This window comes from Hyla sarda, chromosome 1 (assembly GCF_029499605.1).
Source record: "Hyla sarda isolate aHylSar1 chromosome 1, aHylSar1.hap1, whole genome shotgun sequence".
Classification (NCBI taxonomy): Eukaryota; Metazoa; Chordata; class Amphibia; order Anura; family Hylidae; genus Hyla; species Hyla sarda.
The window spans coordinates 538,549,450-538,566,530 of NC_079189.1; the positions used below are offsets into that span (position 1 = coordinate 538,549,450).

The 17,081-nt window shown below is 43.4% G+C and overlaps 1 protein-coding gene across 4 annotated transcripts in view; it reads right to left on the bottom strand.

Moving 5' to 3' along the window:
* PDE4D (phosphodiesterase 4D) overlaps positions 1–17,081 on the bottom strand; it is an 846,931-nt gene that overhangs the window by 577,628 nt on the left and 252,222 nt on the right. The window contains exon 1 of one of the 4 annotated variants that reach the window (XM_056540933.1): positions 3,387–3,483. The exons of the other annotated variants lie outside the window; for them this stretch is intronic. Coding sequence (XP_056396908.1) covers positions 3,387–3,478 — 92 coding nt within the window. The 5' untranslated portion in view covers positions 3,479–3,483. Of the gene's footprint in view, positions 1–3,386; positions 3,484–17,081 lie in introns of those variants that run through there. 4 annotated transcript variants of the gene reach the window in all.

Here is a 17,081-nt window from a genome sequence, read left to right on the forward strand (position 1 = left end):
ATCCACAACAATTCAACAAATTCGGGTTGGAAACCTTTATAAATACGTGGGAAAGCTCAGAAATGTCGGGTTACGCCCCTTTTTCGAGTTTGGGAGAATCCACATCGGGTCCGTCGTGAAAAAATGTCGCAGACTGGAGCACGATGTCTGCGACATGGCGCAGACAAAGATGCGCCAAAAAAAACGACAAAAGAAGTCGGGTTTAGAATAGTAAATGAGGGCCACTATCTCCTCTTACTATTCCACTGCAATTCTTATCAAATAATTGGCAATTGATTTCCCTTTTCCGTAAGTAAAAATTGTCTGATCCCTAAATAGGTTACCATATTTATTGTCTGATTTTAATAGATCCCAATACTTGTTTATTTCCTTCTTAATCAATCTAGGGTGCCCATCATATGTAGAGAGAAACATGAATTTTTCTTTTTTCTTATCTCTTCTATTTTTATTCTTCTTTTTTCTCTATTGTTACTAGGTGTCTCATCTACCTGTCTCACCACCTCCATTAATTCCCCTTTATCATAGCCTCTTTGTACAAATTTCTCTATCATCATGTTCTTGTTCTTCTGGTATTCATCTTCTGAACTGCATTTTCTTTTTGCTCTAATTAATTGTCCTTTTGGTATCCCTTTGAATACCTGAGGGGGGTGGGCACTTTTTTTTTATGCAATGAATTATTTCTGTCACTGTGATGTGCTGGAATTGATCCTCACCAAAAATTATTTTAGATTTGGAGATTAATTTATTTATTTTTTTACAGAAACGAGGTGTTTCGATGGGGTCTCCGGTAGCCCCTAGTCTGGCCAATATTTTCATTGCCAAGTTTGAGGAGGATTTTATTCCCACACATCCATTGAGTTGTAAAATTAAAACATGGCTAAGAAGATACGTGGATGACATGTTCGTCCTATGGACGGGCACGCATTCGGAACTGACTGAATACCGTATTTTTAATCCTATAGGACGCACCGGCGTATAAGACGCATCCAATTTATAGGTGCAAAATCTAAACCACTGCAGGAGGAGGTAATACTCACGTGTCCCCGCCGCTCCGGACCCGTCACCGCTGCCCTGGATGTCGCTCCATCGCTGTTGCCGTGTCCCCGTCGCTCCGGAACGTCTCTGCTGCCGGCCGGGTATCCTCGCTCTCCGTCGCCGCCATCACGTCGTTACGCACGCCGATGCACGTATGCGACGACGTGATGACGAGGAAGGAGAGCGCCGGCCATACAGGGGATCCCTGAATGGAGAAGACACCGAGGAGGCAGGTAAGGTCCCTCCCGGTGTCCTGTAAGCACTAACCCGGCTATTCAGTCGGGCTGTTCGGGACCGCCGCGGTGAAATCGCGGCGGTCCCGAACAGCCTGACTGAACAGCCAGGTTAGTGTCACTTTCCCTTCAGACGCGGCGGTCAGCTTTGATCGTCGCGTCTGAAGGGTTAATACAGGGCATCACCGCAATCGGTGATGTCCTGTACTAGCCGCGGGTCCCGGACGTTGATGGCCGCAGGGACCGCCGCGATAGGGGTGTATTCGCCGTATAAGACGCACCGACTTTTTCCCCCCAGTTTTGGGGAAGAAAAAGTGCGTCTTATACGGCGAAAAATACGGTATATACAATATTTGAACATTTGTCATTCTTTGATTAGGTTTACCTGTGAATGTACAGAATGTGAATAAGAGGTTGGAAACAACCCTTTATGTCAAGGACAGTGACAGGAATAATTTATTGCATAAAAAAAAGTACCCACCCCCCTCAGGTATTCAAAGGATACCAAAAGGACAATTAATTAGAGCAAAAAGGATATGCAGTTCAGAAGATGAATATCAATAGAACAAGAACTTGATGATGACATTTGTACAAAGAGGCTATGATAAAGGTGAATTAATGGTGGTGGCGAGACAGGTACATGAGACACCTAGGGAACAACTGAGAAAAAAGAAGAAGAAAAATTGAAGAGATAAGAGAAAAAAAAAATGTATGTGTCTTTCTACATATGATGGTATTGGGATCTATAAAAATCAGACGATAAATATGGTAACCTATTCAGGGAATGGACAATTTTTACTTACCGAAAAAGGAAATCAATTGCCAATTATTTGATAAGATCGGATTTACAGAAGAAAAAAAGCAAAAAAACAGAGGTACATTTTCTTGTAGGACATGTCAGAATTGCAGTCGAATAATAAAAGGAGATAGTGTCATCCATTCCACCAAAGGTACAAATATTGCCATTTTTGGTTTCTTTACATGTGAAACAAAAGGGGTTTGGTTATTTTCTGAAATGCCCTTGTAGGATGTCATATGTAGGTCAAACATCTAGAGCCATTAAAGGGGAATTCCAGGCAAAACCTTTTTTTATATATATCAACTGGCTCCGGAAAGTAAAACAGATTTGTAAATTACTTCTATTAGAAAATCTTAATCCTTCCAATAGTTATTAGCCTCTGAAGTTTTATGTCTAACTGCTCAATGATGATGTCACGTCCCAGGAGCTGTGCATGATGGGAAAATATCCCTTGTATGATGGGAAAATATCCCCATAGGAGCTGCACAGCTCCTGGGACGTGAGTCATCAGAAAGCAGTTAGACAGAAAACAGCAACTCAACTTCAGAAGCTAATAACTATTGGAAGGATTAAGATTTTTTAATAGAAGTAATTTACAAATCTGTTTAACTTTCCGGAGCCAGTTGATATATATAAAAAAAGTTTTGGCCTGGAATATCCCTTTAACCCCTTAAGGACCAGGCCATTTTACACCTTAGGACCAGAGCGTTTTTTGCACATCTGATCACTTTAAGCATTAATAACTCTAAGATGCTTTTACCGAATTCTGAGATTGTTTTTTCGTGACATATTCTACTTTATTTTGGTGGTAAATTTTCGGCGTTACTTGCATCCTTTTTTTGTGAAAAATTCCAAAATTTCAAGAAAATGTTAAGCTCTCTGCTTGTAAGGAAAATGGATATTCCAAATAAATGTTATTTTTATTCACAAATACAATATGTCCACTTTATGTTGGCATCATAAAATGGACATCTTTTTACTTTTTGAAAAAATTAGAGGGCTTCAAAGTAGAGCAGCAATTTTCAAAAATGTCATGAAAATTGCAAAATCTGAAGGGACAGATGTTACAGAACTACAACTCCCAGCATGCCTGGGCAGTGTAGGTATGCTGAGAGTTGTAGTTTGGCAACATCTGGAGGGCTACAGTCTGGGCACCACTGTAACAGTGGTCCCCAAACTGTGACCCTCCAGATGTTGCAAAACTACTACTCCCAGCATGCCCAGCATGCTGGGAGTTGCAGTTCGGCCTTCCTAGTGGTTGCCACAGTAAAAATCACTTTACTTTCAGTTTCATTTCTCCCCCCCCCCCCACCCTCCACCGTCGATTCCCTATCTGAGCCGGGATCTCCGGTGAATATCTGCGATGATTGCCGGGCCCCACGAGTCTTTTCCTCCAGGTACTGGCCTCCATGTACTCCCCCCGTTCTGCCTGACATCCAGGGGTGGTCAGAACGGGGGGTTTCCATGGCAACCCACTGTCCTGCTCTGCCATTGGTCAGAATCAGTTCTGACCAATGGCAGGAGATGGGAGGAGATTGCAGCATTGCGACCTCACTCCTACCCTGCAGGATGCTGGGGCCTGTCACTCACAGGTCCGAGCATCCCTATTTTCCGGGTGATCGGGTCACTAGAGACCCGATCAGCCCGGAATAGGAGAAAATCGCATGTCTGAATTAACATGCGATTTTCTGCGATCGCCGACATGCGGGGGTCCCGGGACCCCCCTAGGCATTTGCACGGCATGCCTGCTGAACGATTTCAGCAGGCATGCCGTTCCGATCTCTGCCCGGCGAGCGGCAGGGACCGGAAAATGCCATGACGCTGTGGGACGTCATTGGTCCTTAAAGCCCAGGGTGCCATGACGTTCCACAACGTCATTGGTCCTTAAGAGGTTAAGGTTAAAATCATTGAACATAAAAGTGCCATTAGGAATTATAAAAAGGAAATGGAGTTTGCTAAGGGAGATATGGCAAAATTAGAGTCGCTAGACACTTTGTTGAAAAGGGACACCAGGTCCCGTTGATCAGCGTATTTTTGTATTATATGAACTGGTAACTCAAACCTTCAGCTCCCTCCACAGATTTTTCTTTGTTGCCTTGGCCATATGTTTTGGATCATTGTCATGCTGGAATACCCATCCATGAGTCATTAACAATGCCCTGTTTGAGGGAAGGAGATTCACACACAAGACTTGATGGTACATAACCCCATCCAATGTTCGTTTGATGCGGTAAAGTTATCCTGTCCCCTTGGCAAAAAAAAACAACCAAAAAGCATAATGTTTCAACCTCCATGTTTGACAGTGGGGCATTCTTGGGTCATGGAGTGTCTAGTTCATATCAAAAAGCTTAATTTTAGTCTCATCTGACTACAACACTTTTACCTAACTCTCCTCTAAATCATTTAGATGCTCAACTTCATGCAAACTTCAGACGGGCATGTACATATGCTTTGCGGGTGCTGCAGGATTTTAATCCTTTATGGTTTAATGTGTTATCAATTGCTTTCAAGGTGACTGCTGTCCTAAATGCCTTTAGATCATTCATAAGATCCTCCTGTATAGTTCTGGGCTGATTCCTTATTGTTCTTATGATTATTGAAACTCCACGAGGTGAGATCTTACATGAAGCCCCCAGCCAAGGGAGACTGACAGTTCCTTCGCATTTTTTCCATTTGCCAATAATGGCACAAACTGTTGTAAACTTCTCACCAAAGCTGCTTGGGAATTGTCTTACAGACTATTGAGGCCTTATGTATGTCTACAATCTTGTCCCTGACGTCCTTTGGTCTGGTCATTGTGGAGAGTTTGTAATATGGATGGTTGCTTCTGTTGACAGGTGTTTTTATACAGGTAACAATCTGAGATAAGGAGCCCTCCCTTTAACCTGTTGGGGATGAAGGGCGTACAGGTACGCCCTTGCGCCCCGGGTCTTAAGGACCAAGGATGTACACATATGCCCTGGTCCCATTATCAGGGTTTGAAGCGTGCTCACGAGTTGATTGTGCTTCAAACCCGGTGGGTCCTGACTGCTATCAGCAGCCAGGACCCACGGTTAATGCCAGGCACCGTTGATCGGGCCGATACCCGGCATCAAAGTTGATCGCAGCATCTAAAACGAAAGTAAAAGTATCACGGCAGCTCAGCGGAGCTGATCGGGACTATCAAGGTGAAATCGGGTGAGAGGACGGTGGCAGGGCCCTTTCCTGCCTCCTCCTGGTCCAATCGGTCTTCTGCTGCTCCCGTCTTCATTGCAGGCTGGAGCAGCAGAGCAACGATAACACTGAGCAATTCTATGCTATGTCATAGTATTGATCAGTATATGCAATCAAAAGGCTAAAAAAAATAATAATAAAGTGTTAACAAAGTTTATAAAAGTGAATTACCCCTTCCTAATAAAAGTTTGAATCCCCCCCTTTTCCCATTTAAAAAAAAATAAAATAATAAAATAAAAATAATCATATGTGGTACCACTGCATGCGTACAACTATTAAAATATAAGGGTAGCTAAACCGCACGGTCGATGGCATACACATAAAAAAATACCTAAATCCAACATTATGCATTTTTGGTCCCTTCTTATACCATAAAAAATTTATATAAAACGATCAAAAAGTCCCATCAAAACAAAAATGGTACCAATAAAAACTACAGACCACGGCACAAAAGGAGAGCCCTTATATAGCCCCATATGAGGAAAAATAAAAAGTTCTAGGAGTCAGAAAATGACAATTTTAAACATACAAATTTTGGTGCATGTAGTTATAAAGTAGTAAAATAAAATCTGCATAAAATTGGGTATCCTTGTAACCGTATGGATCTACAGAATAAAGATAAGGTGTCATTTTTACTGAAAAGTGCACTGCGTAGAAACGGAAGCCCCCAAAAATTACAAAATGGAATTTTTTAAAATTTTCCCCGACAATTTTTTTTTGTATCGTCACAGAGTATGTTATAACATAAATTATGTCATTACAAAGTACAACTGTGGTGACACAAAAACCAAGGCCTTATATGGGTCTGTAGGTGCAAAATTTTAAGCATTATGATTTTTAGAAGGGGAAGAGAAAAAAACACAAGTGCAAAATGAACATTGGCCCAGTCTTTAAAGGGGTAATCTGCACCTAGACATCTTATACCCTTATACCGCCCACCACTGGGAACCCCCGCGAACTCTCCTGCAGCACCCCGTGTTATCTGCTGCATGGAGGGAACTTTGCTCCATGCCTGATGATGGGTAATCAAGGGGCCAGAGTATCGTGATGTCACGGCCCCGCCCCCTCAATACAAGTCTATGGGAGTAGGCGTGACAGCCGCCATGTCCCCTCCCATAGACTTGCATTGAGGGGGCATGACATCGCGAGGGGGCGGGGCCGTGAGAATTAATGGAGTGATTTTCCCACAACAACCAATCACATCTCAGGTTTCACTTTACCAGAGCTTGTTAGCTGAGCTGCGATTGGTTGTTGTGGGAAAATCACTCCATTTTTACTCCCACACAGTTTGATAAATCTGGGCCAATGTGTCTTTGTCAGTGGGCAAACATAAAAAATCAGCAAGGGATCAAATATTTTTTTTTTTCTTTAAAAGGCATTAGAGGAAAGTCTATCCTCTGCATTTTTCTATCTTTGTGCACCTTATGGCCAGATCATAGCAAGTAATATATCAGTTTAAGGTAACAGATAGCAATGTCCAAATATGCTACAAAATGCAGAAAGGCTTTTTGGCACTAAACCATTAAATATAACTTTTAATGAGTCTTCATTAAAAACCGCTGGCCACCGGCAGGGAAGGAACTGAAAAAGACGATACAGCCAAAGCTGGCCAGAGGAAGCGAGAGACTGCGAAACAAGGCTTGTAGCTTTCATGCTGCTCAGATTAGGCTGTGGCATCTTTTTTTCTTGCTTTCCTGCTGGTGGTCAGCAGCTTTTAATGAAGACTCAAAGATTATATTATATGGTGAGTGCCAAAATATTTTTTTCTCTTTACTATATCTGGAATTGTCATAGGGCACCACATACATTTGTCGTCTTAACTTCAGTATCCATCATGCTCATTAATAAACCAGGTTTTCTAGAATAAATCTTTGCCGTAAAAGGTTAAAGTAGGTCAGCTCCAATCCATATATCCTATTACAGCCTATGGACATCATGGAGGGCGAACCACTGCTCAGCTACAGAGCCAACTTGCACTGCTTCTCTAGTGGACTTATTTTGACTATGCACAGTAGAATACAGTCTCCTTTTTATTGAAATAAGTGCCATGTAATCCCTAATTTCTCCAGCAGTGGCCACTGCAGGAAAATTGTCTGACCATCTGCACCAGCAGCGATCAACTGCACCAGCAGCGATCAACTGCACCAGCAGCGATCAACTGATTGCAAGGTGTTAACCCTTTAGGGATGGGCTTCTCCCAATAAAACTTCTCATATGCACCTTTGAGTGTAGGACTGAGGGGGTAGTGTGTCTCCTTGAAGAGACCACCAAACTGGTAAATGAAGTATATCCTTCATGGGAAAAAGTATGTAATTTTTTAAATTATTATATATGGCAGTGTTTTCCTTTAGGATGCCTCCAGCTGTCGCAAAACTTCAATTACCAGCATGTCCGGGCAAGCTGGGAGTTGTAGTTTTGCAACAGCTGGAGGCAGCCTGATTGGCAAACATCGTTATATGCCAATGTCTTCTTGTTCTGTCATATAGGGTTGTTTGTTATTTCTGTACCATTATAGGGAATTTTTTTTTTTTTTAAACATCATACCGCAGGCACAAGTTCTGCATATATCCATTTATTCCATAACCTCTATCTCGGGATAATCAGCTATTGATTAGCAACGACTCATTAGCCATTAAACTGATGCAGGATCTAGGTCAGCAAGAATGTGATTTTATTACCATAAGGAACCAAGGATGGGTTCTGTTCTTGAGAACACCGATGACATCTAGTGATCAGTCTACAGATTACACAAGGTTTCTTGAATAATCATTATATGTTAATAAATCACAGTACAAGTTGTAAGATAGACATAAAAGACTACATTAGAGGTAATAGCACAGCTCATTGCTCAGTAAATAAAGTATCCACATTAATATGCTGCCACTTGTGTCTTAATATTTCTTACATTGCCAAACAGTAAAGAACAGTCCCGATTATATAAACTGCTTCATCAAACAAATAAAATGGAATGGTGGCCCTTACAAAAACCATTCATGGAACCTGGGCAAGTATCAACTCTTTGCATAACTGGGCAGAGGGCAGGGCTGGTCTGTGGAGCTGTGGACTGTACATATTAAAGAATCCCTTGTAACATAGTTGAAAAATGACAAGTTTAATCTAAAATCCAACAATACTGATACAGACAAAGGAACCCCTCCCCCCTTCCAATTAGGCTGATGCCAATTGCCCCATAACAAAAGAAAAAAAATCCTTCCTGACTCCAATATGGCGACCAGAATAAATCCCAGGATCAACGTTCTACCCCTATAAGTCTAGTATCCATAACCTGTAATATTATATCTTCCCAGAAAAACATCCAGCCCCCCCCCCCCCTTGAACTTGTTTATTGAGTCAGACATCACAACATCATGTGGCAGAGAGTTCCATAGTCTCACTGCTCTTACAGTAAAGAATCATTGTCTGTGATAATGGGAAAATCTTCTTTTTTCTAGATGTAGAGGATGCCCAATTGTCATGGTTACCAGTCAAGGTATCAAAAGATCACTAGAAATATCTCTGTACTGTCCATTCATATATCTGTACATTGTGATCTCCTCTAAGACGTATTTTCCCTAAACTAAATAACCCCAAGCTTGATAACCTGTCTTGGTCCTGTAATCCTCCCAGACCATTAATTATCTTTGTCACCCTCCTCTGTACCCTCTCCAGTTCAGCCATGTCCTTCTTACCTACAGGGGCCAAAAATTTAACACAATACTCCATATGTGGTCTGACTAATGATTTACACAGAGGCAAAATGATGTCCCTGTCACAAGTCTCTACGCCTCTCTGGATACATCCAATGACTTTGGTAGGCTTGGCAGCTGCTGCCTGGCACTAATCACTGAAGTTGAGCACAACTACAACTCCCAGTTCGGGCATGCTGTCCGGGCATGCTGAGAATTGTAGTTTTGCGACATCTGTTTTCAAGACTATTAAAGCACAGAGGTCACAAAAGCCACAGTAAAGAACCCAACTCTTAACAGGGCTTTCCCATCTTTTCATAGACAAATCAGCACAGTGAATCAAAAATATTCAGGTTATTGAGCACAGTCTTTACTCTACAGAAGAAACAGTCATACATTTACAATATCCGGAGATATACTTATACTTATATCTTATGTGCTGCTCTATGAAGGTGTCTGAGAATGGCCTTGGGTTTTAAAAGATCTTCTCATATGAACCAATGTAAGGAATTATGAAATGAGAGGGGGAGTCTGCATTTCCACCTCCCATAACAATGTCTGGTGAAGAGCCTCTTTTTAAAGTTTGGTAAGGTAGGGGAAGGGGGGGGGGGGAGGGTGGAGTTTAAAAAACAACAAAAAACAAAACAAAACACTTAGGTACCTCTAGGTTTGGTGATGTGACGTCACACCCCTGTTGTTGTGGCCGGTAAATGAACCCCCTCGGAATGGTGGACTGAGTTAGTCCTTGTACTGTGCCGGTGCATACACACCTCCATCCCCACATAAAAATAACATCACTTACAGGCAGAAGCAAGCGACTGCAGAGCCATTATGCTCATTGTGCTTTTGCTGAACAAAGTGCTCTACCCTACCCACCTAGTGTTAATCGGTAATTTGGGGCGGCAGTGTATAGAACTAGGGTTAGGGCTCAGGGTTACATTTTAGGGTTAGTGGTATATGTGTAGAGTTGGGGGCAGGTTTAGGGGTAGGGTACAATCATCCCTTACCCTAATTTATATACCTGCACCCCCCCCACACACACACACACGTGCACACATACAAACACTCCACCCAATTGTGATTGACACCAGGTGGGAAGAGCAGAACGTTCAGCAGAAGCACGATAAGCAGAATGGCTCTGCCATTGCTTGCTTTTGCCAGTAAGTGATGTCATTTTTGGCAATGGGAGTGTGTGCTCGCACCTGTGCAGTACGAGGGTCAGCTGAGCTTGTGTCACCAGAAGTGACAAAAGTTATTTGTCTGCCTTTGAACCTTTGAAGAGAGAGGGATGGCTTCAACAGGATCGCTGGTTCCACGAGGCACAGGACACAGATAGCCGAGGTGGGATAAAAGCAAGGGTAGTTTATTTCCCAGAATGCAACGCATTTCACTGCTTCCGCAGCTTCATCAGGCATCATGATGATGAAGCTGCGGAAGCAGTGAAACGCGTTGCATTCTGGGAAATAAACTACCCTTGCTTTTATCCCACCTCGGCTATCTGTTTCCTGCGCCACGTGGAACCGGCGTTCCTTTTGAAGCCATCCCTCTCTCTACTATTTTTAGCCGGGGGGCTGCGTTCACTATACATTTTCTTGTGCTCAGCATTGTTGTGTATGTGGTTACACAACACTTTCAGGTGAGCAGTTACACAGCTTTCTTATTGAATTATTGTCTCTCATTCCCCTTTTGAACCTTTAAAGAAAACATTAAATGGTAAAAAAACTTCTTAACAACAAAAAATATTTTTGCTATTAAAATTCCAGTTTAGTTTCCACAATGACATAATCCTTTGTTCTTAGTATCGCTAAGACTTATCCAGCACCTTGGACAGTTCTGCTTCTATTCATCTGACTTTTCTCATCCCATCATTATTTTGGGATTACTGGTGACAGAATAGATATTAATAATGCAGTCACAAGCTAAGCCTCAGCCCTCATGACTGGCTATCCCACTGACAGACAGAATTCTGAAGCTTCCATAGTCTTGCAGCCCACAGTCCTGCATCACAGACAGGTTTACAGAGGCCGACGAGTAAGACTTCTTTTTTTCTTTTCAGGAAAATCACTAGTTTTGTTCCTCTAAAAAGTTATTCTACTATAGAAATTTATGTGTCATTAATTTAAATATAAATCAGCACATTGAGAAGTGAAGCATTCATGTTCACCTGTTCGCATACCGCACAAAGCAGATTGACTGCACGTAGGCTGCTATGTGACAGCTGTCTATTCACACTACACATTTACATACTGACGACAAGTCACATTCAATTGCCAATATTAAGTACACAAGGCTGAGAAAACTGCTTTGAACATAGTTTATATTTGGAAGAGTTTTACAGTAAATTAAAGGAGATCTATTGAGCAAGACATTTTATCCCCTATTCAAGGGGGGGGGGGGGGGGTCGTCCCTGGGCCCCCTGACATCTCCTGCACAACAACCCGGCAGTTCCCAGGAACAAGCGCGTCAACCCTCGCACGAGGCGGCAGCCGACATTAGGGTTCGACCAATACTGATTTTTTAGGGCCGATACCGATAATCTGTGCAGGTTAAGGCCGATAGCTAATTATCGTCTCTTTCTCTCCCCCCCCCCCCCCGAAGCCGCTGCAGATCATTGATATGTACTCATATATAATGCCCCATGTCCTGTGCACCTCACATATAATGCCCCCTGAGGGTGCAGAACAGGGGGCATTATATGTAAGGGGCATAGGACATGAGGCATTATATATGAGGGGCACATGTCAGGGGGCATTATATGTGGGGGGCACATGATGGGGCATTGTATGTGAGGAACACAGGACATGGGGCATTATATGTGGGGGTCACAGGACAGGGGGTATTATGTATGAGGGGCACATGACGGGGGGATTATATGTGGGGGCATATGACAGCCCACCCCTGTCATATGCCCATATAATGCCCCCCTGACTTATAATACCCCCTGTCCTGTGCCCCTCACATATATTGCCCCCTGTCCAGTGCCCCTCACATATGATGCCCCATGTCCTGCCCCCTCAGGGGGCATTATATGTGAGTGGCAAAGGACATGGGGCATTATATGTGAGGGGCACTGGACAGAGGGTATTATAAGTCAGGGGGGCATTATATGGGCACATGACAGGGGGGGCTGTCATGTGCCCCCACATATAATCCCCCCTGTCCTGTGTTCCTCACATATAATACCCCCCTGATATGATCCCCTCACTTATATTTGCCCCCCCCTCACTTATAATTTGCCCGTCCATCCATACAGCGCCCGAGCAGTATTCACCTCACACACTGCTACGTTGATCTCTGGGCGCCGGCACGATGATGTGATGTCATCACTCCGGCCTGCCGTGGATGGCGTCCCTGCGGCTCTCACTCCCACTGCAAGAATGAAGCAGTGTGAGAAAGGTGAGGGAGTGGAGGAGCGGGACAGCTGACAGTTTCCTCTCCACCATGCTGTCAGCTGTCAGGCAATTGCTCCGCACGGGAAAACAAGGCATGTGCACGAATCCAGCGATTCGTGCGCACGCTTTGTTTTGTGCATTATCGGCAGGTTAGAAGCCGATACCGATAACGGGAAAAAACTTGAATATCGTCTGATAATATCGGCCGTGCCGGTAATCGGTCGATTCCTAGCCGACACAGCCCTTAATGTGTGGTGTCCCGGTACCGTATAGTATACCGTACCTTGTATGGTGGTCCCCAAAGCCAGAGTTACTTCATTCCGGTAGGGTCCACCTGGTGGGATAGCCCCTAGTAACCTCTTCCTTCCTCAATTTTATGATGTTTACATGTATAAGTAATTATATATTTAATGTTGAATATAGTGTCGCAGGACCTTAGGTCACATGACTAATGTTAATTCTATTAAGGTATGCTAAAGGACCTTCCTAGGTCACATGGGTGGTCACATGTCTAGACCATAATTCCTTGTAAAGTGAATGACAGATGGTATGGACCAATGAGCTCAAGGCCAGCCCCTGCCCATATAAGGGAGCTGCCAGCCAATCCTCTCTCTCTTGGGTTCCGGACCAGCAGAGAGAAGAGATCTGTGCAACTTTCAAAGACAAGACCAGGCCGAAGCATGATAATACTAAATCGTGAGTTACAATACAACTCCCTGCTAAAGTCCGTGTGACTGCTGGACCTAAACTCAATCCCCTAAATCCAGCGGAACAGCGGATATAAATCTCCTGAGCTTAAAACTCACAAGGTCCCAACCAACTGTCAGGATCCTCATAGACTCTGATTGTACAAAGACTGTTCCTGTTTAATTCTGCATAAAAACTGCAGTAAAAGTTCCGACAGTTTTCTGAAACCTCCGGTTGTGGACAATCATTTATAATACCTCCCTATCGCTCTTGGGACAGGTGGCGATAGGGCAAGCATATACAGAGGAGCCCTCACCCTGGCGTCACAACAGTTAAGGGTTAAACCAGCACCCTTTCATCACTGCACAGCTACACCCCATATACCCTACACCCCCACAAGCTTACCACAAATGTATATGGGAGAGTCGGGGGATACCCCTCTCCAATAGAGATATATGGAGGGGCATGTGGCCACAGCCTTGTATGGGGGTTGACATTCCTGGGGAGAGCCCCGTGCAGGGGATAGGGAATACGTTTTCATGCATGATAGTGCCTCCTTTAATCTTGCTTAAAGTTAAAAACAGAGAACTGCCCATGCACAGAGGTGATTACAGTGCAGACTACCTGGGAGTAGTAGTCCTTCTGAAATGGCAGGCGGGTGTAGCTAACCTGATGTTCTCTTATGAACCCAATCGTTATCAGTAGTGTAGACTTTAGGATGAACCTCCTCTCCTCTTCATTCTTCCTCTTCAGAAGGAGCTCCAATAAACATCCACATGGACCCTTTAACATTGTGCATCAATGAACATTGCAAACACTATGTGGCCACAAAGACAAATCTAGCATATATACCTCCAAAAGAATATCACTAAATCATGTGTTTTTCCTAAGCTAGTCATCTTGTGACACACATTTTGGGATATTTGAAGTCATGAGGAAAATAAGGAAGGACACATCTGTAATATTCACCAAGCTGTAAATCATTATGGCTATTACATGTCTCCTCAGAGTTCTCTAACTCTTATATAATCATTTGGATTCTGGATTGGTGCTTTAGTATTGCCATGGACCCCTCCATGATTATATGCTAAACAACCTCCCTGCTGGACATGACAATATCACAGGTATCTGGACATTTATCTTACAAACATGTCTGCTCTTAACTTGGATTGAATTTTATCAAGGACTCCAACTTATCAGATAATAAAGTGACCATGGGGCAGACATATTTCTGCCCTTCTTACCAATAATGTCATGATGCACACTGCAAACCCTCAAACCTGAAATGGTTGCTTTCAGAGAACAATAAATTATGATCAATTGAAATAAGCATAGATTACAACACTGGCCCAGATCCGGATGCACCAAAGGATAGGGGATAAGTGTCTGATCGCAGGGGGTCTGACTGCTGGGACCCCCCACAATCTCCTCTACAGCTTTCCAGCTCTCCTTGTGCACAGAGCTGGGATCGGCACGCACATTCTATGCATCTATATGGAAGAGCCAGAGATACACGAGCTGCCGTGCTTATGTATCTCCAGCTCTCCCATAGAGATGCATGGAGTGCGCGTGCCGACCCACACTCCATGCTCCAGGAGAGCCAGAGCGCCGTACAGGAGATAGCAGGAACTCAGTGGTTGGACCCCCTACGGTCAGACACGTATTCCCTATCCTTTAGATAGGGAATACATTTTCCTACATGGGACTTATCCTTTAACTTACAGAAGTAGAAGTGCATATTACTGGTGGCACTGTCCTTTATTTCAAATGGACCTTACGCCACCACTCCCCTAACTATACACTTTGCCCCTATGTCCAGGTCTCTCCTCTATTTGGTACTTTCTATTCCTAACCTCATCAACCCCGCTCATTCATTTGGTTTCACAGTTTCACTACCGTCACTCGGAATTTCCTCTCCATTTCTCTTCTGGAGGTATGCTCCATTAAATGCCATATTAAAGAAATATTGTCTCCTCCACTGCGTCTCAGGAGGTTATCTCCAACACTCAGCACCATCCACTTCCCACACAGCCATTTGCACAAGGCAACTCTCTATTATACCGTAAAATTGCTTTATAATATTGCAATTAAAAAATATATTTCATAAACATATTTTTGCACAGTAAAATGCTTTAGTACAATCAACTCTGGGACAAACCTTGGAATACAGAATGATGTCATGCACATTGGAAGCTCAAAATACATACGGCAAGATGAGTAATCCCAGCACGGGGCACTTCCTCAGGCAGAAGAAAATCATTTCATACTGGGTATATTAAGGAGTTACTTACCTAGAATAAAGAAGAAATAATACAACACATTAAGTCATCATAATAAAATACACTGCATGACATGAGCAAAGAACAGAACAGGTAATTCATCCATCCTACACCACCAGAGATGCTAGAAACAAAAATATACTAGTCTTGAGTTTTTTTTTGTTTATTTGCTAAAACCAGGAAATTTGCAAAAGTGAAATTCCGCATTAGGGGGACACTCCAGGTTATGCAGACATTATGTTATGAATCTGTGGACGCACAGGTGGATATGCATAAAAGAATGCATGGGTGTATGAACAAGCGCTGGATGGACACTGTTCTAAATCAATTGCATGGGTAATCGTCTCATATGAGCAATAGTAAGTGCATAGGGATATGTGTGAGAAAAAGTAAGAATTTTCCAATATTAGTCTAGAAAAGAGTGGTAGTGTTTTACAATGCGGATACGCCAGTTACCCACCCTAGATTAACCACTCTGCCTGTGTTCGTGTATAGCAGCAATTCACTGCTATGAGCACACACAGGTATCTTTGCGACTGTAGTAAACTGCTCGCGCATGCGCGAGCAGTTTACTGCAGTTGCACAGATCCCTGTGTGTGTGTGTGTGTGTGATTGTAGCAGCGGATTGCTGCTACGAGTTGACACATGAGAAAAGGCAGGGCCTCACTCTAGGGTTGGTCATCGTCAGATACGCAGCATATAATACGCTGTGGATCCGTTACGTGTCACCCTACCTTAAGAGAAAACACCATTAAACAGATCTACCTTACAGAACTTTAACCTAAGATTGGCCCTGCTAGGATGGAACTCTCTCATAACTTTAAATGCCATGTTTTAATAAGCATTCACAGGCAGGCCCAAGAGCCTAAAGGCTGCATTTACAGGCAGGCCCAAGAGCCTCAAGGTATGCACTTTCTATAAGCCACAGTCAGTGTGGGGGCTTTGATTCCAATGGAAGCTTCAGAACAGAACAATACAGAAAGAAGTAAAACGTCATGCAATTCACCGTCTCCTATTGAAGTCCGATGGACACCATATAAAGTCAATAGGACCCATCGGGTCCCAGTGTTGTCCGTTGTGCTTTGACACATTCAGAGTGTGTTCGGCACAAAAATTAACCCCTCCCCCCAAAAAACAAGTTGCCATAACAGGATCGGAGTACAACACTTATGTAAACCTAGCCTTACAGAACAATACTATTAATAACAAAAGAGTTTGGTAGTGCTGGTGTGGTAGACCTTGGGGGGTGTATAGTAGTGGGGATGTTGTATCGGTATATGAGGGGTTAATGTTAACCCTATAGTTTGTGACGCCAGGCTGAGGGCTAGTATGCTGAAGTACTCTACGGCCTATTGCCGCCCTTCCCAGTAACAATAGGAGCATGAAATGACTGAAGGTCCACAAGGAGATTTAATTTTAACTTGAACAACTTTACTGTGCTTACGGTACATCCAAGGCACAGTAACAGTGCATTGGATGTATATAACAGTCCTTATATTGCTCAATGACTGACAGTTATTGCGGACCTTGAGGTATTTAGAAAGTCTCTGAATTTAGGGTAGATATTGCAGATCCGTCCGGATTTAGGGGTTAGATTAGGTCCGGTGATGCTGTAGAGTGTCTGGGGATTGATACATTCTCGATTTAGCATTGATCAGCCGTCACCGCAAGGCTTGGGCCTAACTCACTGTGAGAATAGCTGCGCAGGTCCTTCTCGGTTGACAGCCCAGGAACAAGAGAGATGCTTACTGCTTGGC